This window comes from Phyllostomus discolor, chromosome 5, assembly GCF_004126475.2.
Source record: "Phyllostomus discolor isolate MPI-MPIP mPhyDis1 chromosome 5, mPhyDis1.pri.v3, whole genome shotgun sequence".
Classification (NCBI taxonomy): domain Eukaryota; kingdom Metazoa; phylum Chordata; class Mammalia; order Chiroptera; family Phyllostomidae; genus Phyllostomus; species Phyllostomus discolor.
The window spans coordinates 8835651-8852356 of record NC_040907.2 but is presented as its reverse complement, the minus strand read 5'-3'; the positions used below and the strand labels follow the sequence as shown (position 1 = coordinate 8852356).

General features: G+C 54.9%; 1 protein-coding gene across 1 annotated transcript in view; it reads right to left on the bottom strand.

Annotated features, from left to right (window-relative positions):
• Nucleotides 1-592: 592 nt before the first annotated feature.
• The window catches only part of TMEM51 (transmembrane protein 51), a 50631-nt gene continuing 34517 nt past the window's right edge, over nucleotides 593-16706 (bottom strand). Inside the window, exons 3-5 of the mRNA XM_028513145.2 lie at nucleotides 8534-8607; nucleotides 3968-4494; nucleotides 593-1683 (exon numbers count right to left, since the gene is read on the bottom strand). Coding sequence (XP_028368946.1) covers nucleotides 1272-1683; nucleotides 3968-4305 — 750 coding nt within the window. The 5' untranslated portion in view covers nucleotides 4306-4494; nucleotides 8534-8607 and the 3' untranslated portion in view covers nucleotides 593-1271. The remainder of the gene's footprint in view (nucleotides 1684-3967; nucleotides 4495-8533; nucleotides 8608-16706) is intronic.

Sequence of the window (16706 nt, the reverse complement as noted above, 5' to 3'; positions counted from 1 at the left end):
GATCCTCTGGGCATTTCTCATGAGTTGCCCCGCTTTCCCGGGCTCCGCAGTCACTCTGTCCTCTCCCGACAACAAGCTCACCCACCCTCTATGATCACACGGCCCGTCAGGTCCAGGGGCAGACGACAGGCGGGGTGGAGCTCCCTCTCGGGCCAGCTCTCAGGGAGAAATGCTCAGCTGGGCAGAGAGCTGCTGTCTAAGCACCGGAACTTTCTATGGGGCATGTGGACCGACGGGGACAGCCTCAGCTCTTGGGGAACACGAGTCCTCATTCAGCATGTGAAAAGCTCTTTAACACTGAGTTGTACAGCAGCATGTCCAAGAGCTCAGGCCCTGGGGCCCGACGGCCTGGCTTCAAACCCCAGCCCTGCTGCTCACCGTGGGTGTGGCACGGGGCCCTGAAATGACCCCGAGCCTCCATGAGCTGACCTGCGACACAGGCACAGGTGAAACAGGATGACACGAGTGGGGCGCCCGGCACAGCGCCCGGCACACATTGCGTGCCTGGTGCGCATCTGCCGTTATCATTGTCGATGTTGCTCCGTGAGCAAGTCGGTCTCGGGAGAGCTGCTCGAGCGACCCGGCACCCGAATGCACTACATATAAAACATTTTATTACAAAAAGCTCAGTCGCACAGCATTGTAGAAGGAACAAGACGTGGCCTTTCCTGCTGTTACATAGGAGAGACCAGGAAAGTGTACCGGTTAAGACTATCATCTCGAGCATCACCAGGCCCTGGGCCTGCAGGGCCCTGAGAACCCCCCACCTGGGCCTCACTCACCCCCACATAATCATCCAGCCGTTTGTTTTGCTTAATTGGACAAAAGTCCAATTGGACAAAAGCCCGAGTCCTTGCTTCAGAGAGGAGCCGTGTTTCCTGCCCACGGTTCGGGACCCCGGTGAAGAAAGCTAACAGGACAGCCTGGTGAAAGCGAAACAAAACCGCAACCTAAACCAGGGGCTGGGTGGCCTCTCCTGGTCGGAAAAAGGCTGTTGTCACCAACGATTCGGTTGAGGAAGGACGATGGGGAAGAGGCCTACACCGCCCCCAGATGCGGTCCCCAGCACCTTTCCAATGCGCCTGCTACATGAGGTTCTGGGGGTGTGAGTCACCCCACAATCACACGAGTCTGCACACCCCCCCCCCAGCATCCAGAACCACTCAGTGAGCCTCTGTCCCCTTGCTCCTCAACTGTGGCCGGAGTGGCTCCCCGGGGGTCTGTGGGTGCGGAGGGTGAGTGACAGGAGGGGCCGCCCCCGACAGGAGCCATCAGTCGGGCGGCCGGGCGGTGGGGGCCTTCTCCTGGACCTCGTCGTACTGCGGCGGGGGGGTCAGGGGCTCGATGGAGAGAGGAGGGGCGTTTTTGTCCGGGAGGTTGATCCTAAAGTCTTTGAGGTGAAGTTTCTCCGATTTAATCCTTCGGACCTTCAGCGGCTTCAGGCGTTTGGCCAGCTTGGAGTTCTGCCTGTCGGGGGGGTGCCCGGGGCCGCCCTCCACGTCGGCCCTGGCGGTCGTGGGGCTGGTCTCGTCGATGCCCGTCAAGGACTCATAGGACGGGAGAGAGATGCTCATCCTCGGGCTGTGGTTGGGTCCCCTGGCCTCTGAGAAGCCCGTGTTCATCACCTCCTCGTAACTGGGCACGTAGTACCTGGAGGAGGCCTCCTCCTCTTCCTCCTCCTGGCTGCAAGACAACGACACAGACATGGAGCATTAGCAGGCACTCGAGTCGGATAAACTCGTAAGAAGACGGACTCTAAAAACCCCGTGTCAGCACTGGGCCCACAGACACCGGCTTGGAAACAACGAATGGGTCCAAGAAGTAACAGAAGCTGCCACTCCATCCACGTGCTCTGAGCCAGGCAGTGTTCTAAGTGCTTTAACACACAGGCACCTACTTCATCTTCCGGACAACACTGTGAGTTAGGCACTGTTATTATACCCATTTTACGGATGGGACAACTGATACATCGAGGTCCCCTGGCTCGGCCAGACCTTTACAGAGCGAGAGCTGGGAACGGGACGCCACATTCTCAATGCCCACACCATGTTATCTGTGTGCCCCCCCGCCCCCCCACCTTGCCTTGCAGTCTCACACTTCACAACAGTCCAGCTGGGCTATTCTGAGGTCCAGCCGGTCCTCTGGCCAAAGGCAACACGGACATGCATAAACCAGCTGCCGGCTGGAAGCAAAATGGTTGTCCCCGGGCAGAGAAGGAACATCTGAATACAAAATGGATACGGATTTCAAAGGAGTCTGTGATTTTATCTTCCAGGTACACCGTAGGACTCAAAGGACAGGTCAGGCCCTCAGCCTTGCTCTCATCTGACTGTGGAAATAAAAATCCCAAGCCCAGGCTGGCATAGCTCAGTGGATTGAGTGAGGGCTGCAAACCAAAGTGTCGCAGGTTTGATTCCCAGTCAGGGTACATGCCTGGGTTGCAGGCCATGACCCCCAGCAACCGCACATTGATGTCTCTCTCTCTCTCTCTCTCTCTCCCTCCCTTCCCTCTCTAAAAATAAATAAAATCTTAAAAAAAGATAAAAACCCCCAAACCAGGGTGTTTTTTTACGCATTTTAGGGGAGTCATGCCAATAGCCGTTTTCCAGGACCCTGCACTTGAACCTGTGGGGTGATAATGGCCAACGACAGAACACCCATTGCCTGTGTAGGTTTTCTTCTCCTCCCCTTTAGGAACGCACTCCTGTGAGCTCGCAGCTAGTAATTACGGGCGACTGATTTTCTCCCTTTGTCCTTTTCTCTGTTCCCCAAGTTTTCTAGCCTATGCATGGTTGTCTTTTATGATCAGAAAATCCGTTTAACTTTTCCAAGTGCAAACAGCTCCCTCCCACTATAAAGATAAGAGAGACTTATAGAAAATCCTAACACAGAAAAATCTGGTGAAGGAAATGAAAGTATCCTAAATCCTTCCACCCGGAGATAACCACCGTTAACACTCTGCTGCACACACCGTTCTAGATCCTTCCCTGATCCCACGGCCACAATATTGGATGCGATTACGACCTTGACAGAATGCTGTGTCATAACCGCCTTTTCTCAGTGTGGCGGGCACGGTCCCACATTAGCAAGGCACGGATCAGCAATGGCAGCACAGAGGGTCCCGGGAGGGCATGCGTCATAATCTAGCTTGATTGATGGCTATTTACGTTGTTTCTCAGTTTTTGCTCTTCTAAGCAATGTTCCGATAAACACATGGGTACAAACTCCTTTGCACTGGTGTGCAAAGATAAGGATAAGCTTTTAGGAATAGAATCGATAGGTACACACACCTTGAAGACTGTCTCTTACTGTGCAAACTTCCCTTCAGAAGGGTTAGGTTCCCAGCAGGAGCCCTCCAGCGCCAGGGCTGCTGCCCCAGCCAACACGAGAGGCAAAGAATAATGATACCGCCCCTGCGTTTGCATTTCACGACTAATGAGGTCAAACAGCCATTGTCTGGACGTCTACGAAATGCCTGCTTGTGTCCTTTGTTCCTGTTCCTCCTGGTGGGCCGGTCTTTCATGTTCAGGTACAGCGGCTCTTTTTATCCTGGGGACACCAACCTTGACCATCTGTTCCCCCAAATATCGCTTATGCTTTCAATTTGTCTGTGGCATTTCTGATCACATAGAACCCTGCTCCCCAACCTTTTCCACCTCAAGCGGATGGATACCCACAGCGAGCTGCGGGGGATGGACAAGCAGCCAGTGTGGAGGCTCCGGCCACCCCACTCCCCATGCAGCTTCCCTGGGGGTGTCAAGACCTCGGTATACCTGGAACCCACTCACACACAATGCTTGGGATGCTCTGGGACAGACGCGCAAAGTGGTTTGTACAATGATAGCTCTTTTACAGAGCCTCAGCGGGAGCCAGGGAGAAGGGAAGGCTGCCCAGACCAAACCATTCTCGTCATTGAACCCCGTGAGTGCCCGTGTCCCGGCTGGGGGGCGGGTCCACCCGTCCTCACCTGTCTTCCTCCTGGGGGTGGGGCTCGGCCCCCGGCGGATACTGGATGTGCGTCATCTCCTCGCCCCGCTGCTGCTTCCTCTTGTCCCGGATGCTCAGGCAGATGGAGAGCAGCAGCAGCATGACCCCGGCCCCGACCAGCACATAGGCCACGGAGAACGTCTTGCTCTTGAGAATGCCGCTGCCCGTCTCCGTCTTGTTCCCCTGAGCCGTCGGCTTCTCGGCGGCGTTGAAGCCGGGCACCAGGTTCCACATGGCCATGATGACCCCGAGGACCAGCATGCCCAGGCCGATGGCGGTCAGTGCGTAGTGCGAGCCATTGGCTTTGGACTGGGCCATCGTGCCGGCAGGAGCCGGGCAGGGCCCGGTTCAAAGAAAGAAAATAAATAAGAAGCCGCCGCCGCTGCCACCACAACAAAAACCTGCAGATGCGCCGAACAGGATCCCTAGCGCCGCGCGGAAGAAACAAGCAACCGGACTCTCGGGCACACGCGAGGCATCGCAGGTGGACAGCCGTAACCGACGGGTCTGAAAGGAAAGCAGGCAGAGGAGAGAGGGAAATCAGTCCCAGTCCATGATGCTTTTGTGAACACAGCGGCTGCACCTTTGAAGGAGCTCAGAAGCGGCGTTGAGCCACGGGCTCCGGCTGGGCTCGCCTTTGATGGATTCCAGATGTCTGACGCGCTGGGCTCCTTCTGGGCGCCTGCAGAGGGAAGGCCGCTCCGCCCACACCCACCCGAAAAGGAAAAGCCGGACCTTTCCCTGCAGGAGGCCAGAGAGGTCAGGGCTCCGAGTCACTAAAACATCTCTCGGAATTTAATGAAGTGCCGTGAAGTCTCAGACCTCACCGGGTGTGCGAGGCGTGTGAATGATGGCATGCGTCAGCCGTGATCAATAATGATTGATAACAGAGTGGCCTGGGTGGCGGACATCAGTCAGGGATATAGCCCAGCCAGGACTGCCCGCTGTGGTCTTCCCCACCCCCTCTTCCTGCAGCTGAAAATCCAGGCTCTTAAGAATGAGGGTCACGACCAACCTGACCTGGTCCTGCCTCTCTGACTCAGCTCCTGCCTCCCCCTTCTTTGCACAGCCCACCTCTAGCGTTTCGGCAGTTCTGCCCTCACCTCAGCTCAGCTCAGCTCAGCTGTCTACGAGCCCCCAGCCACCACCCTGGCTCTAGTCTTCTCATCTCCACGACTGGAACACAGCAGGGACTCAAAAAAACTGTCTGCTGGATCAAATGAACATGAAGCCAGCCTGCAGGGCACACTTCTCCTCGGCCACATGGAGTTTTCCTTTTGTTAAAGGGACAGAGCTTGCACAGCCCCTGTCTTAGGTGCTGTGCCCACTAGAAGAGAAACCCCCTTCCCTTGAAGCCGCTTGGAGACCTCCTGCTAAAGGGAGCAGCCAGCTGTCCTGGGGCTCCATCAGCACGTCTTGGCTGGGCGAGTGAGCCGCGTGAGCAAGTCACCTGAAGGGTCAGCCTAGAACACGTCCAGGGGCCCACGGCGAGCGAGCAGTGGTCCTTGGTGACCGGCCACTCCTCTGCCCGTTACTCCTGCGACAGCAGCCTCGGCAGAGCTGCAAACTTTATAGATGTTTACACGGGCAAGGTCCTCTTTTCCACTCTGCATTCTTTCCGACCTTCCCAAAAGGATGGCTAACCAGGTGCCCGGAAATCCAACGCTTCGGAGATATTTTCTCATTAAACAAGGGCCTTAATCTGAAACTGACCATGTTGCTGATAAACACTCTAAAAATATTTGGGATAACGTCCTTTATCAGCTTGAGGTCTGTTTCCTCTTCCCCCCTCAACATATTTCTCGTACCTCTGCTAAGCAGTGTTATGGGCCCTAGAGGAACACGGGTGAGCAAGTTCAAGGTTGGTGGGGCTTCCAGGCCAGCAGCAAACAGTCTACAAGGAATAAGAGTCAAGTGGGGAGGAGGTACAGGAACTATGCAGTGGGGCAGTTGGGGGTCCTAACTTGGGCAGGAGGGTGTATGGGAAATCTTTTCAAAACACAGGTCCCGCTAGCATCATAGGGCCTGCACCTGAACATGCTACATTGCATGTGCACATGTATGCACAGGGGCGTACATATGTGCACGTGCATGCATGTGCGCGCGCACACCTGTGTGTGTGTGTGACACGCAGGGCACAAGGATCCCGCTACAGATGGTTGGAGTGGGACCAGCTAGGAACAATCTAGCAGAAGCACAAAAGCATCCGTTTTTCACAACATCAGTCAAGGCCGGATGAGGCGGTTGGCAGCCCTGGAAACACCTGAGGTCTGCCAAACGGCTCTGAGACGAGGCCAGAGGCGGAGGGCTTAGGGGAAGAGAGAAGCCACCGGAGGCTTGTGCTGCAAGCAGGAGATGAGAAAGCCGCGCGCTGAGTGCCTGCTGAGGCCCTGGCAGGTAGGCCTTGAAACTGGGAGGCTGAAGGCGTGCTCGTTAAACCAGTGATGGGGCCACTTCAACCCCCGCCCCCTCCATCCTGTTAACTCAGCATTCACGGGTCGCCTTGTCCGGTCAGTGAGTGACACAGACCCCGGGGGAGAGTCACTGGCAGAGATAAAGACGTTGGGATTCACACATTTCAGGCCTGTGAAGTTGTCAATGATGGAAAACAGATGGTCACACCCAGTGTGGGTGAGGGGGTTGGGACGGGCAGTTTCATGCCCTTTTTGCAGTTGACACATTCTGGCATTGGCGGATCAACAATTTCAGCAGTTTGCAGCCTCCGGTTCTGTAATCCAAACTTCTGAGAATTACGTGCACCGCAGGGATGCTCGGCATTGCTTTGCGGTAATGAGAAGCTAGAAGCTACTTAAACAGCCAATAATCTGGATCTGGTTAAATCAAATATGGTCCGCGCACTTATACCATTCTGGTCTCAGGGCCGCTAATGATAGGTTTTAAAGTCAAAGAGCAAAGTGAAAATAATGGTACGCTCAGTGCGGTGTTAACTTAAAAATATTCTGTACAGAGATACGTATATTTGAACATATGAGAGAAAAGACGGCATGATCCTACTCATATGAAGAAACAAGAGACAATTTATTTCCATGTGTGCAAATGTGTGTATGAATCCCAGATGACCTGGCTGGCATAGCTCAGTGGATTGAGCGTGAGCTGCGAACCAAAGTGTCGCAGGTTCGATTCCCAGTCAGGGTACATGCCTGAGTTGCAGGCCATGACCCCCAGCAACCGCACATTGATGTTTCTCTCTCTCTTTCTCCCTCCCTTCCCTCTCTAAAAATAAATAAATAAATAAAATCTTAAAAAAAAAAGAAACCCTTTAAAAAAAAAGAATCCCAGATGAGGGGCACACTCCAAATTTATCATGACAGTTGCTTCTGGGGAAGGAGGGACCTTGGAAAGTGCACCTTCTACTCTCTGGTTCTGTATTTTGAATTTTTTACCATCAGAATGTATTGGTGCAAGGCAACACAGTGTGGTGGTTACGTGTGAGCTTGGAGACAGACCGCCTGTGCTCGGATCCTCACTCTGCATCGTCCTAGCTGTGTGACCTTGGACAAGTCACTCACCCTCTCTGTGCCTCCATCTCCACAGCTGTAAAATGGAGATGAAGCTCTCTAGCACTCACCTCATAGGGGAGCTATGAGAAGTCAAAGTACATGGAGCAGGATGCGGGCCAGCACGTTGTACATTCTCACAGAAAAGATTTCTTATTAAATGTTATTGAAAGCCTGCTGTTCTGAATGCGGTGAGATCACCCACAGGGGAAAAACGTGGTTTGGGGGGATGGCGTAATCATCATAGATATTAGCATGGTCTGTGGTGCTCCACAGCCCACACACAGACAGCATCTCCGTGGTATTAACATTTCCTGGGTGGGGGTGGGGGAGCACCACCCAAAGGGGGTGTGTAAGGAGTCCTTAGCGGACAGTGGGAAAGAGAGGCCGAGAAACAGTCTTTAGTGTGTTATAGTACATTGCAAAGTACTCCAATTATACACCCCATGATGTTTATAGCAGTTTTTCTCCGTGTGATGGGATTAGATCGACTTTTCCTTTCTTTTTCTTACAGGGAAAATAAGAATCAGGAAATGTGGAGGTGTATGTGCATTTAGAAAAAAGAAATGAAATAAAGGTTTTTGTTTCTTGGGTTCACGGCAGGGCTACACGTCCGGCGGGAGCTTAAAGCTGTTTGTCAACCCCACTGCCCTCCCGAGACCGGCCCTCCCGACGGCCTCACGGGGCATGTGAGCGCTCCGCTCCCTGAGGTGCAGCTGGGGGCTGTTTGTCCTGCTTCTGGCTTGTTGCCCCGAGTTATATTTAGTATGGCGTTCTTTCCCTTTGAAAAATATGGAAAGAAGCTAATTTTGTCCTTAGAGGATCTGGACCACATAGCTTCCAACATGTTCCTAAAACAGAGCCGCCTTGGTGGGCAGCCGGGGCTCCCAGCCTGGCCAGGGCCCCCCCACAACCCTGGAGTCGGACCCTTCACGGCTCACGTTCCAGGCGGCCCTGAGGGCTAAGGGTGGGATCCTGTGTCTGGGATTTCAAGAAAAACCTGTTAACTGGTTAAGAGAGGCACCTACCTGCGGTTACCTGGGGGGCTCAAGGAAGGCCTGCACACAACTCTTCATGCTCAAACCTTGAGTGAAGGGCCCACCTGTAGAAAACCGGAAACAAGGCTCTCAGTAGACGATGAGCATTGCAATCCCAGGTGCTCATGGGGTGGGCGGGGGGTATGTGTTCTCTTTGTTTTGGGGGGGATAGATAGGGCTTGGGTTTGGGTAGGGGTACACGCCAGGAAGCCAAGATTCTGTGCCCAAAACGTGAGGTTACAGAAGGATAACGGAACGGTAGCTGCGTTTACCAGCCCCTCCCCTGCTTTTCTCAGTCTGATGCAAGAGCCCCAGAGGGTGAATGAAGGGGAAACCCTGCCCCAGGTCCTTGGGCGGCGCACATATAATAATAACCTTGACACCGAAACCAAAAACAGGACAAGGCGACAAAGTGACCAGCCAGTGTGACCCAGCAGCACAGACACCGAAATCCCCAGCGAAATCTCAGCAAGTAGAGTCCAACTGTGTCCTTTAAAAACGGCGATACCTCCCCATGCGGTTGGGTTCGTCCCAGAGATGTAGGGATGGCTCCACCTTAGACAATCAAGTGAGGGCCTGTCCCAGGAGAGGGGACAAGCCGTGGCAGGCTCGGCCACTGGAGTACTACGCAGCTGTGAAAATGAACACACACAGTTATACGCACCGACATAGGCCGTTCTAACACGCACACCACTGAACAGGAAAAGTGAATCACAGGAAGAACACACCCGGCAAGATTCCTCTTACACGAACTTCCCAACCAGGCGAAACCAAACAATATGTTGGTCAGTTTTTGTGACATTGGGCAGAAAGGCAAAGATTATAAACTAAAATTCAGGAGGACAGCCCTCTCCCCCAAGAAGTGAGAAAAGGTGTTGGCGAGGGGAACAGTGAAGGCCACGTAGGGTCTGATGTCTTACTCCTTCAACGTCACCTACCTCTCATGCATACGCTTTTGTAATGGCAGTTTCCAAAAGCCCATCCATGTCTTCCCATCACTCTTCCCCGAAAACCCAAATTCCTCTGCTGGGGTCTTTAAGTCCCACCAGATTGCACTGGGCTCCTGTCTCTCTCCTATCTCACCTCTGGGCTCCCCAGCCCCCAGTTGGCAGCTTCTGCTCCGGTTCTCAGTCGCACCAAGCACGTCCCGCCTCAGGGCCTTTGCACGTGCTCTCCCTGCAGCCTGCAACACTCTTCCACCCGTCTCTCTCTTGTTTGGCTACTTCTTTATTGACTACTTCCGCCTCTCAGCTCCAGTGCCGCCTCCTCCCCAAGGATCTGCTTGCCCGCTCCCTCACCCAGCTCCTGGATGGCATTCCTTCCCGTGGCTGGATGGCATTACCTCGCAGTCTGTACGGTCTAGCTTTCTTGTCTCGTTGGCCCCTGTCTCCCCTGCTGGAGCGGGAGCTCCCTGAAAGACCACTCTCGTCCGCTCTTCATCTCTGCGTGCCCAGCACCAGGCACAGAGCATTGGGAGCAAAACAGCTACCTAATAACTGTTGGTAAGCAGAGTCAATAAATGAGTGACTACCTGTGGAGTTGAAGAAAAGTTTAACCCAGGTCCCACGTGAATGAGGGGAAATTCCCAGTTCAAGGGTTGGCACCGAGGGGGAGAGGATTAGATAGAGCTAATTTTCAGGAGTACCTGGATACGAAATCTACCCGCCCGCAAATGACTGACTGCCCAGCAACACGGGCGAGGTGCCCAGATTAAATGTGATTTCCATTCTGACCCGAGAGGGTGACTCTACCTGTATTCCCTGGTGGGGTGTGAGGTTTCGGCGGTTCCTGCACCGTCCCAGGTAGAGTGTGAGAGCCCGGAGCCCTCTCCCGACCCCATGCACACCTCTGGCCAACCAGAGCCAGCAGGGATTTGGGGTGGGGGGAGGGAAGGGGCTGTGCCCCGAGGGAGGTGGTCACAGCTCTGGACATCAGCTGCCCCACCTGGCTGAGGCCCAAGTGGGTCCCCACTGCCAGTCCACACCTGGATGGGAGGCTCTAGGAACCTAATATATTTCAATGATATCAATAAAATCAAACAAGAGAAAGAAGTGTCGCTCTAGCTGAAACAGAGCCTAGGTCCCAAGTGCTGCCTATCAGCTGAATCCCAGACATTCTATAGATCATGGATCAGAAACCAGGGGTCTGACCTAGGCCTTCCTCACACGGCCATGGGGCCCTGCCCTGCGGCCCTGGAAGACTCAGTCCCCGAAGCATCCAGCCCAGCAGGCTTTGGGGCAGGAGGCCTGGCGGCTGGACCAGCCCCGAGACACAGAGGCTCCGTGACCATTCTCCCTGGGCCCCAGCCTCTTCCTGCCAAGCTGCATAATTGGGAAAGAGATCCCCACTCCATGCGCAGGGGCCCGGCCTGTGTTACGTTCCCATCGCAAAGGGAGGATTCACTGGGGCCCACAATCCCTTTCGTCCCTGAGTTGTAGCCCCGTGCAGTGGGGAGGGCATGGGGCCAGGAAGAAAGGCCCCCAGCCACCAAGCCACCGCTGCTGCTCTTGTCCCATCGGATGTTTCAGGGCACCTCCCTAAGAGCCAAGGTCAAAGGGTAACAACAGCTTCCTGTTTTGTATCAGAACAGGTTCTTGTAGATTGCAGCCTTCAGGAAAAATGCAAAGCACTGTGCAAATGAGTCACAGAGGCTGAGGAGCAGGGAGCTGGGCTGCCGGAGTCTGAGAGGGCTGATGGGAAAGACAAAGAAGGGTGTAAGGGTGTTAGGTGCTCTGCACGGCGGAAAGATGGCAACTGTGGGAATGGTCCCCTCAGTCCCGTGCCGAGTAATGAGCTTTCCATCAACGACAGAGATGAGACCAGAACTGAATGTCCCGTTAGGAGACAGGAGGGTTCGTGCTTCGGGCAGACTCTTTTCCCTCTGGTGGGGGCGTGTCTGTGGGGCCCGGCAGCACCTTGTCCCGAGGGCACAGCCACAGGGCCGCAGCCCAGGCTGCTGGGCGCCCACTCGCTCGGCACAGGGGAGCCCGTCCCCTGGAGCTGCTGCGTGTGCGGAGGGCGCTCCGGGCCCCCAGCCCCGGCCAGTGCCCTCGGAGACCAGGGCCCTCGGAGACCAGGGCTGTGAGGCCTCCGCTGGGGACCTGAGACCCCGTACGAGGACACAGGTCCCCGGGCACCACCGCCGCTTTAGTAAAGGCTGCCTGTGGCCACGTGGGGCCAGCCTGTCCCTGCACGTGGAAATATTTCGGTTGCAGTGGTGTAAAGTGTAGGTACGTCTTATCTCTCCCACCAGTTCAACACCGGAGAGAGCCTTTTGTGCCCGGCAGGGTGGATGGAGCCAAAACCAAATCCCGAAGTCGAAACGGCGAGTCCTCAGGTCTACACCCTCTCTGTGTTAAATCCCCTTTTCCTGAACACACCACAGAGCTCCTCGATCTGCCCACTGCTCCCACGGGCAGCAGCCAGGCCACAGGGCCAGGACAGTCCCCGGCGTTCCTCCCGCTCCGTCTTAGCTTCCTGTTCCTGCCGACCCTCGGCGCCCCCCATCCCCCCGATTCCCCCCGACAGCCACCGACGCGGTGGTGTCTCTGCGTCCCACCAGCCGGTCTCTCCCCAGTGTGCCCAGTCAGTCCAGCCCACCTCCCTGTTCGGGGGGCAGCTCCGAGGTTCCACCTCCGACCCTGTCAGGAGGAAGCGGGGGACGGGCTTGTGGGGCAGCGTTACCGAGTCTCCAGGGGTGCCCAGGGACATCCCGGGTCTCCCCACTCACGCACCCCTCACCCGCCGACTCCCTGGAGCAGCGTCCAGGCCTGTGGGCCCCGTCGACGGTGAGGGCCCTGGTGCACTTACCGTGCTGCGCTTACAGGTGCTCCGTTTAAAAAATCACCTGCACCATGTTTTGCTGTAACTCTTCTGTGTTTAGATACACGAATACCTGGCTGACGTGGCTCAGGGGACTGAGCGCCGGCTTGCGCACTCACAGATACACAAATAGCATTGTGTTACGACTGCCTGCAGCATTCAGCACAGTTAATGTGTTGCATGCACTGTACGGCCAGGTGTGCAGGGGGCCGTACCACCTGGGTTTGTGTAAGTGCCTCTGTGGTGTTCGCACAGGGACACAATGCCCAGTCCATGTATTTTTTTTTAAGATTTTATTTATTTACTTTTTAGGAAGAGAGGGAGAGAGAAAGGTAGAGAAACATTGATGTGCGAGAGATGCATCGGTCAGTTGCCTCTAGCAGACCACCAATGAGGACCTGGCTGCAACCCAGACATGTGCCCCGACTAGGAATTGAAATGGAGAGTTTTGGGTTTGCAGGCTGGTGCTCAATCCACTGAGCCACATCAGCCAGGGCCTAACCATGCATTTCTCAGAATGGACCCTGTCATTAAGCAGCACATGACTGTAACAGAAGCACCAGCAGTAACAATAATGAAATCAGCAGCCCCTGAGACCATGAATCAACCATCAACTCATCCAGTCCTCACAGCCACTCTTCAAAATGCTCCGACCACTATCTCTGAATCTCAGAGAGGTGACGCAATTTGCCCGAGGTCACACAGCTCTAAGTGGCAGAGTCAAGATTCACAATCAAATCTGGCTGATGTCAAAGTCCACCTCCTGTCCCTGGCACCACACCAGCCTCTCAAAGCAGAGTCCCTATGGGCCACTCCCTGGGCAGGGCACGCAGGCCAGAAATGAACATCGCAGTTCATCCTGGGAGCCACTGGATCACAAAAGTGCGAGGGGTGACAGGTGTGCACTTCTTTGCAGATGGCTTTTTAAAGAATTCAATCCCAAGCCCTGGCTGGCGTAGCTCAGTGGATTGAGCTCGGGCTGCAAACCAAAGTGTCGCAGGTTCGATTCCCAGTCAGGGCACATGCCTGGGTTGCAGGCCATGACCCCCAGCAACCGCACATTGATGTTTCTCTCTATCTCCCTCCCTTCCCTCTCTAAAAAAAAAAGAATTCAATCCCAACAATTCCGGGTCCCCTACTGTGTGCTGAGGGCCCTGAGGGGCACACAGGTGTGTGAGACACGTGTCTACCGTCCAGCAGGAAGGCAGGTGACTTCCTCACAGGAGGGAAGTCCTTGACAGGGTGACAGTGAATGTGTGTTGGATGCCTACCCTACCAGGCCCTCTGCTGAGCTCCTTCCCTGCATAATCATTTAAAAGTCATTCATTCTATTTTATAGATAAGGTTGCTGAGGTTCAGAGAGGTAAAGCAACTTGTTCAAGGCCACACAGCTAGTGCAAGCGGGGATAAAGCATGTCTGATTGTAAAACCCATGCTTCTAACCACTCAGCAGTGCTGCTCAGGTGGGGCACAGTAGCAAGTCTACAGAAACAGCCCTGGCCAGTGTGGCTCAGTTGGTTGGAGCATCATCTTACACACCTAAAGGTCAGGGGTTCGATTCCCAGTCAGGGCATGTACGGGAGACAACCAATCAATGTTTCTCTCTCTCTTCCTTCTTCTCTCTCTAAAATCCATAAATATATATTTTGAAAAAGTCCACAGAAAAATTGACAAATTCTATTTGAAGGGGATGGGGAGCAGGAAGATAAAGCAGCATCTTTGCAGGGCCTGGGGGAGGGTGCTCCATGTACACTTCCTCGGGTAAGAGTTTGTGGGTAGGAGGAGATTAAGGTCATCCAGGGGAAAGGGTTCGGCCTCAGAAACCGCAGAGATGGGAGAGAAGGCATCTCCTGGAATATCGCACCCTCCTGCAGAGAAAAGAGGCAGCTTCTTGTCTTCCGCCCCAAACACGGGTGAGCTTTACAAGACCTGACATCTCCAGGCTCCTTGCTAATCCGTTTAAGCGCTGGCGAAATGAAGGAAGACAAATTCATTCTGAAGACTCTGGGAGCCATAAACAGAAGGAGCCACACACAGATCAGGGATCTTTCCTATGGGAGCTTGACGCAATGTCTTCCTCTGAGCAGGTGGCTGGCATGTGACCCTATGGAGAAGGCTGGCACGGGAGGCGGCGGGGGGGAGGGAGGGAGGACATAGTCTCAAGGCTCTGGTGACATTTCAATATTTCTGGGGAAATGGGACATCTCTCTGTGTTCCCCTTGCCAGGACAGAGTCTGGTGCTCGTAGATGCAGGGCAGCAGCCACAGCTTCTGTCACCATCGGCTCAAAGTGACTCTGACACCTCGGTCCTCCTCCAGGTGCCGGGAGGAGCCACCAGGGGCTCTCGGTCTGGCAGGCAAGGCTGAGCACAGGCGCCGCCCACCATGCAGCCCAGCCCACTGGCCCAGCATCTGGCCAACAGCACACATGTCTGCTACGATTGCCTGGATGCTGACTGTGTGCTGGGCTCACACTAGGTGCTTTGCCCGGGTTAGCTTGTTTTTCCTGCCCAACCACCGCACGAGGGAGGTATGACTAGCCTCACCTTTGCCCTCGTTATCACTGAGTCCCTGGAGGCAGAGAGGTTGGGAAACCTGTCCCAGGTCTCACGGCTTAAAAGTGGTGGCCCCGTGCACAAAAGCTCCTTGTTCAGACCTTCTTGTCCCCAGGCAACAACAGATAACCAGCCTTTCAGCCAAGCTTCCCTGAAGCCTCGTCAGGGCCAATCCCTGCTGTTAAGGGCTGGCCCCATGGCCCCCCACCACTGAAGCTACCCTCTGGGCCCGAGGGGGACATTCACGTGAGATGTCACAGCCGACCTTCCTGGGACCAGAGCACCAACCTCCGAGGCTCAGCCGGAGTCTGGGGAGGCAGGAGTTGAGGCGGGAGTACATCCTGCTCCTGCCAGCGCCCCGGCTGCTTGCCAGGCTCCTGCGACCCCGGGCACTGTCTGGACACAGCATCTGTCCTTGTGCACCAGGCCATTTGGACACTGACTTGATTCATTGGTTCCTCCTCCCCAAGAGGCATTTTGCAGCAGAAAGTAGAGGAGTGCAGCGGGGTGGGGGGGGGGAGAACTGAAATCAGGGACTGCGGAGGCTGTTCCGAGGATGGCCTCCACTCCCCTCATGGAGGCATTCCCGGAGTGGGCTCCGCTCGGAGGCTGCCTTCCTAGCCCAGCTCTGCTACTTAACAGCTATGCAGACAAGTCAATTCTTCCCTCCTTCAGCCTCAGTTGCCTCATCTGCAACAGGGGAACTGCACTGGGATCCACCTCGCTGGGCTGTTATGCGTCACGAGCTCCAAGTTTTGAGATCTAGGTATTTAGCCCTGGCTGGTGTGGCTCATGAACTAAAGGGTCACCAGTTCGATTCCCAGTCTAGGGCATGTGCCTGGGTTGCAGGCCAGGTCCCCAGTGGGGGCTGTGCGAGAGGCAACCACGCATTGATATTTCTCTCCCTCTCTCTAAAAATAAGTAAAATCTTTAAAAAAGAGAGAGAGATTCAGGTATGTATTCATTCACTCAACAGAACATTAACTGAGCCCCTCCCATGTGTCACATGCTCTAAGTGCTGGGGGGAGAGGAATGACCGAAACAGACAGAAGGCCTTGTCACCATGGAGCTCCCGGGTGACCACCCTAACAGAGAACATTCTAGAGACCGTCAGCCTAGAGCAGTGATTTTCAACCTTTTCCCTCTCGTGGCACACCTCAACAATTACTAAAATTTCGTGGCACACCAAGACATATTATATTTGTTGCCAATCAGACAGAAACAATAGGTATAATTTTAATTCATGCACACCGGACAGCTATTGCTGTGTTGGCTGTTGTCACGTGTTACTAGACCATCTAAGGGAAAGGGGGTCAGTGGCCCCGACTACACAGCCAAGTGTTGCGTGTTTGAGACACTCGTGCAGGACACGGGTTGAAGACCGCCGGGCCAGAGGAAAACCATGATGCTGCGGGCAGGCGGGTGGTGAGGGGGACCGGAAGCAGGGGATTTAAACGTGACAGTCAGGGAACACAGCCACGAGAAAAGGTATCTGAGCAGAGATTCGAAGGAGGCGACGGAGGGAAGCACGTGGGTATCTGGGAGAAGGACATTCTAGGCAGAGGGACGACCCACCGGACAAAGGCCCCGAGGCAGGAGCCTCCTGGTGGTTCCCAGGGACAGGGACGCTGCAAAGCAGTAAGTGACTGCATGAAGTCACCCGCTGCCTGGCTGACAGGAGCTGCTCCCAATGGGCCACCTGTCATTGACTGACCCATCGGGCGAGGGGAGCAGCCATCAGCTCTTAAAGGGGCCACGCAGGGACTGGGGATTAATGCAGGGCCATTC